Source organism: Centruroides sculpturatus, unplaced genomic scaffold, assembly GCF_000671375.1.
Source record: "Centruroides sculpturatus isolate CEXI.00-Female unplaced genomic scaffold, Cexi_2.0 scaffold84, whole genome shotgun sequence".
In the NCBI taxonomy this organism is placed as follows: Eukaryota; Metazoa; Arthropoda; class Arachnida; order Scorpiones; family Buthidae; genus Centruroides; species Centruroides sculpturatus.
Window position 1 is genome coordinate 717653 of NW_019384316.1, and position 6250 is coordinate 723902.

General features: G+C 30.7%; 1 protein-coding gene and 1 long non-coding RNA gene across 2 annotated transcripts in view; one reads left to right on the forward strand and one right to left on the reverse strand.

Annotated features, from left to right (window-relative positions):
- Nucleotides 1-882: 882 nt before the first annotated feature.
- Nucleotides 883-6250, reverse strand: part of LOC111623340 (scm-like with four MBT domains protein 1) — a 50490-nt gene continuing 45122 nt past the window's right edge. Inside the window, exons 14-19 of the mRNA XM_023365880.1 lie at nucleotides 3613-3650; nucleotides 3301-3544; nucleotides 3044-3219; nucleotides 2478-2971; nucleotides 1881-2006; nucleotides 883-1801 (exon numbers count right to left, since the gene is read on the reverse strand). Coding sequence (XP_023221648.1) covers nucleotides 1664-1801; nucleotides 1881-2006; nucleotides 2478-2971; nucleotides 3044-3219; nucleotides 3301-3544; nucleotides 3613-3650 — 1216 coding nt within the window. The 3' untranslated portion in view covers nucleotides 883-1663. The remainder of the gene's footprint in view (nucleotides 1802-1880; nucleotides 2007-2477; nucleotides 2972-3043; nucleotides 3220-3300; nucleotides 3545-3612; nucleotides 3651-6250) is intronic.
- LOC111623482 lies at nucleotides 3963-5324 on the forward strand. Its single transcript, XR_002756440.1, has 2 exons — nucleotides 3963-4875; nucleotides 4972-5324. It is a non-coding gene; the product is annotated as an uncharacterized LOC111623482 (long non-coding RNA).

Sequence of the window (6250 nt, forward strand, 5' to 3'; positions counted from 1 at the left end):
AATGCAAAAGGGAAACAATTGGATGTAGTCGAATTACTGCTGCAATGTACAAAATATTAGTCATGGCAATAAAAGCAAATTGTAATCTAACTTGTGAAGCAATGCGTATTGTCGTTCTCTTACCGAACGACGATACAAATGTAAAAATATATTGAAAAATAAAACTGTACTGTGTATAATTAATTGTGATTAGAATTATTTGCAAAAGATTCCCTCTGAATTAAAGTAATTTATACAAGTATAATTAGTTTCTTACGTCCAAGAGTCCAACAATAGAGAAGCAGGTAGAGTTTCGTTCCCAAAAAAGTAAAATCTCTTGTTAAGGTAGTAAATGTTATAATGCATAGAATATTATATTTTGTATAATCTATGGTTTTAAATAAATATGCTGTGTTTTTAATGTTATCAAAATTAAAATTGGTAGAAAGAAAGAGGGCTCAAATTGATTTATCCATTAGCCAAAAACGTACCAGAGTAGGCATACGAAAAGCAGTTTAGCAGCATAAAATTATCATTAAGGAAGACCGAGTTGCCCAAAAGTCGAGATCTGTCGGTACATTATAAATGTACATTTTGATACTAACGATCGGATTTACATTACGTGCAGTTCTGTCTATTTCGTCACATTGCGTAGTAGCACGATATTAGTATACAACTCAAGGTTAAAACAATTTTTAAAATCCAACAGCGGAAACATTTGGTGGTGTCATCTGTTATGTTGTTTTATTTTAAAAAAAAAACTATGTTTTTAACCATAGGGATGAGTTTGCAACAATATCTAGATGTAAGCAGACGTGTAAATTTAATATTTGCAACTCTGTTTACTTTAGGAAAAATGTTTCTATACACGATTCGTTTTTGAATGAGCGACGCAAAACAAAATAATGTAAAACTAATAATTATATTTTTAATAACTATCAAAGTTCACAATCTGATAATACTATAATTTTAGGATCAAACTATTTTAAGACATCATCTGCAAATTAATTTTGCATTTCACTTTGCATATTTATATATATACACAGTTTTCAATTCATAAAGTTATCATGGCACAGATGTGAGAGAAAGATAGCACCCTTTTTTTTAGTATCTAATAGTTTAAAAATATATATGTATATATATTCCCATTACAGAAAAACTTAAATATGTACATTGCGAACGGTTAAGAATCAAACTTTGTACATTTTTGCTGTTTACCACAACCTAAAAGATGATTTTCTTTTTTAATATGAAAAAGAAAAAAGTAAAAGCATTATCGGGCTAACAATAAACTTTGAGTGCTTTATACATTATACGAATTTTATAAAAGTAGGAATCCTTTGGTCCGTTTAAACAACGCATTTTTTTGTCAATGTAACTTCGACGTGCTTAAGAGAAGTGTTCGAAAACGGCGAATCCTCCGACGGGAAACGGAAAGTTTCCGAAAATCGGAACGAAACTTCTCGTCTAACTTCCTAAGGATTTTTTGTCGTCTCTCCCTGTTTTTTTTTTTTTACATCTTGATTCATGGTAAGTTTTATATACAGTGGGACATCAAGAGTAAATAATTCATTTGTCTTTCATAAATAATAAAATATTGAATGTACAGTATAAGAAGTTTATGTACATACAGTCGGGTGCTAACATACGTAGTCCGTTCTTCGTTTAACGGATGCTTCGAAGATCAGGCGAACGATCTATAAAATGCCAGTTTGACTCGTTCTATCTGACGGCAGAGCCTTATCGCCGGCTCGGGCTTTAGTTCTAAAAACTCTTGCACTATCGGTAGATTTAGGAGGAGGAATGCTTGGCCGTCTACTTCCTTTGTCAAACGAGTTTAAACGATGTTAATTGATTTAAAAAAAAAACAAACTGATAAGAAAATTGTGATGGGTACTTACCTGTTCTTTTAATATTCTGGCTAACGGTGCACAATCTGTTGTTTTCAGGAATCTTACTACGTCGTCTACGTTCCAATTCAAGGGATTCGAATGTAACTGAAATGGCGTTTGACAGGTTTTAGCAATCTGTTCAATAATAAAATAATTTTGTGAAATTATTACTTTCGAAAAAATTATTAACAAGAAATGAAAAATTATAAAACGAATCATTAGCTCATAATATTACATAGAAAATTATTTTTCTATTGTTTATTACATAATATTGATTAATGCTGACCCATTGGTTTTCGACACTACTTGATATATTTGAATTATCAAGTTAATGATTTTATTTTATAGTAGGGATGCTACCTCCCCGATCACCTTCGGCTTTCCAGTTCGAACATTTTGCGACGCTCGCCGTGTACTTTTGTAACGTATAACAATTTAAGTAAACAATGTCGGCTTTACGTATTATTTGCAGTTATTTAATGTTAGATATAGATCTAACATTTGATAGAAGACAAAATACTAATCTTCTCCTAATCACTACTCCAAGTATTGATTAGAGCATTTTTGATTCATTTCATAACTTGTTATTAATTAACAAAAGCTTACATTTTGTATTTTTATCCCTGAGGAGTTGTTAGCTACGGGTGGGGAATCTTTGAGTTTTGTTTCGTCGTTTATCGATCTAATTTTAGAAGGCCTACCCAGTTTCGAATTGTTAATAATTGGCACAAAATGGTTTGCCGATTCCTGCTGTCGTCTCCAGTTCAGTCCGAAATTTGGTATCTTTGCTCCGCGAGTTACTATTGCAGATTTTGGAGCTACAAATTTCTGATATTTTCGTTTCAGTTTCATGGCCTGCTCGCCCGAAGTGATGCTCGGAGAAGTAGCTATTTCCTCTTGGCAGTTTTCCTTTTGAGCAATGGTTTCCGAACCACTGTTTGAGGCAGTCTGTCCGTCTAAAGACGGCGATATATTATTGCTGGGAAGGCACCAAAGACGTCGTTTTTTACGTTTTCTTCCGGGTCCTTTGCTTCCGTCTTCGTTCTTTGGTAATAGAGGCGGTCTACCGACCTTCTTTTGCTTCTTAGTGAAACTATGAACTGCGAAATAAATAAGCAAGATTTGCAATTTTTATCTTAAATTATAATTTAAATATAATATTTTCAACTTACTATATTGTGTTTTAGTTTGAGTATGACATTTTTCTGGACAGTCGTCTCCAACGTAGACGGGACCAAAGAGATAAGGACAACATTCCAATTTATTACAAATCTTTCGACAGAATTCTTCCACTTGATCGCTCCTTCGTACAATTTCGACGGCTGCTCTATACGTCTTTCCTTTATATCTATAAATTTTTAAAATTATTACTAATGCATTAGAAGAACAAATATATAAACTATCAAATATTTTTAACTTAGTTACGCACTTGGCTTTAAGTATTTGTTCTTGCATTCCGGCTTCCGATTTGCCTTTGAGCTCTAATTCGCTCAAGACACGGCTCGACTTATAAGCGATATTTATCAGCATTGTTAGAACTTCTTTCATGACCAAATTCACTGGACCGGGCCCAACGTGTTTTGGAAGCTCTGCCAAACGATTCTTTCCGAGGAACGGTCCAGAAAAGCACTTGTGGTTGAAATATATTATTGGACACCAAGCCTTAGCATTGTCTAGAACATAAAAAATTGTTAGTTTTTTTTTTATAACGAAATATAAATATAAACCTCAGTTAAATTACCTTTCTGAGTACTGCTTGTTTTTATGTCAACTGTGCCCCTAAAATACAAAAAAAAAAAAAAACATTGTTTTTAAATTAAGATGAAAATATTTATAAAATTTAATTATAATATTCATAAAAATTTGCTTTGATAAATAAAAACATACTGTATAATTCCATTATCATCTCTGAGATCGGATCTTGAATATAGAAAAAAAATTTTTTCACNTTGGAGTAGGGAATATTGTAGGCTACTGCTAGCAAAACAATGCCAAATATGTAATCACTTTCAGTAATCCAACACCCCTTTGGTCCCATACCTGTCGGATTATCAAGGGACAGCTGTAATATATTTTGTAGACAAATAATAATAAACAGTAATTAAAATTTTAAATAAGGTTTTATTTTTATCAATACTTGTATACATCTAATTTCATTTTACCAATTTTCACATGTTTAATATATGTTTAGAATAAGTCATTAAGTTGTCTTAGCACCAGCATTGAACTGAATTATAATTAATTAATTTTGAATTATCACATGTTTGGTTCAATACACAAATTTGTTTATTCTATTTGAATTCAAATCTATGAATTCCATTATAAGTTCTAGCCCACCATTGGCCGAATGGAGAAAACCGCCGAGCACTGGTAGTCCTGGGTACGCACCTCGCCAACAGACTGGTCATGTGAAGTTTTTTGGGTTTTATTCACGTTAGTAACACTTAAATAGGGGTTAAATTTCTCATAGAAGTATCCTTCTAGAGGCAACCTGTGTGTTGTGTCGCCTTAACAAAATAAATCGATATAAGTTTTATATGACATATCCTGAAGATAGTTGCTTAGATTACCAAAAACGTTATAGTTAAACAATAATTTTTGCTGGTAAAGGTTAAAAGGTAGTTAAAATATCAACAATTCTTTCATTTCAATCATAAATTTATTAAACTATGAAAATTTTAGTAACAATTTTTAAATTATTTGTATATAAAAAATGAAAATCTGAAATTTCAAGAAGTGTTTGTTTCCTACCAACATAGTCATTAAACTTGGATATGAATAAATATAATCTGATAAAAACTGAGGTAGTTTCTATTAAATTTTATTTATTAACACAATATTGTTTAAAAACGATTATTTAGGTTCTACCGACGGACGAATTCACGTGTGGAATACGGAAACAGGAATTAAAACAGCTTTGTTAAATTGCGATCATACTGGTCCCGTGCAATGCATTCAGTTTAATCCAAAGTATATGATGTTGGCATCCGCATGTACAAATATGGTATGTTTATTATAATTGTAATAATTATATTGCGTCAATTCTTTTTTTTTGTTATTTAAAAAGACTTTTTTTTTCGGTTTGTTTGGTTTTTTCTAGGCTTTTTGGCTTCCGACAATTGAAGAAGTCTTCTAAATTTTACATCACAGGAAATTTCACCACAAGCAAAATGAATTTTATACAAAAGTGGATGAACTGGTTCAGGAAAGACTTTTATTTTTACAAAAATTCATTGATATGTACATAATTGTCATTTGTGAAGTATCATTTCTTTAATAATTATATTTCACATTTGTTGTCATAATTCTTCCATTTGAATATCATCATCGATGCACAATATTATTTGGAATTCATTACATTCACGTACATTATATTTAAAAGCGGCCCTTGCTTACATTCGAGATATCGGAGAGCGAGGTCGGCCCATGTATTTAATGGTAAGATTTAATAATCGAAAGTTTTAATCTTCGAGTATTAAAATTATCCGAAAAATTGAATTCAATAAATTATTTTCCTAAGATTTGTTTTAATTTTTGTTTTTCGTAACTAAAATGCTTGACGTAAAAACTGTAAGAAATGTTTGAATTAAGGGATGGAAGCTTAAAATTTATTGTCTAAGAAAAACATTTTAATTCCATTTGTCTTCCTCTCATGTTATTACAATTATTGGCCATTTTCTGACAAATTAGTAAATGTAATTTATTGGTACGACCACAAATAATTCTTTTAAAAAAAATTTTTTTTATAAACTTTTAAATTTCTTGAAATTCTCCTAGCATGGCCAATTTTTGACACACAAATACATCTTCACGCATATTTAAAATAACTACCCAAAATTCAATGCCGTCAGTCCGATCTTTTACACTGAAAGTGTAAATCGGGAGTGAAAGCGCACTAAAACGTATTTTAAAAAAATATATCGTTGAAGACGACAATAATTAATCAAAAAATTCACTCGTTAAAAAACACCGAGAGATTAAAATTACGACTTCGGATTCGTCGGCATTTGGATTTTCGGTCCATTCGAACTGTCGTCGTTTTGTTCTTTACGTTATTGTATAAATGTTTTTTCCCCTTCTAAAATATGGAAATCATAGTCGACGTAATAATTTTACATTATTATTTTGTTTTATCATTCATATTTTATTTGTTTTTTTTGTAAAAATGTTAGTTAGGTATCAAAGTATGTCATTACAACATACAATTTCTATATGTCTATACAACACACATTTATGTGGATGTATTTTAACAATATTGAAGGGGAAAAACTGCAATTGTTTTCATTACCTATTATTAATAGATAATGTAAAAAAATGCAATATTTTGTATAAGTTCCTTTTCTTTTTATATATATATATATAGAAAATGTGTCTGGAAA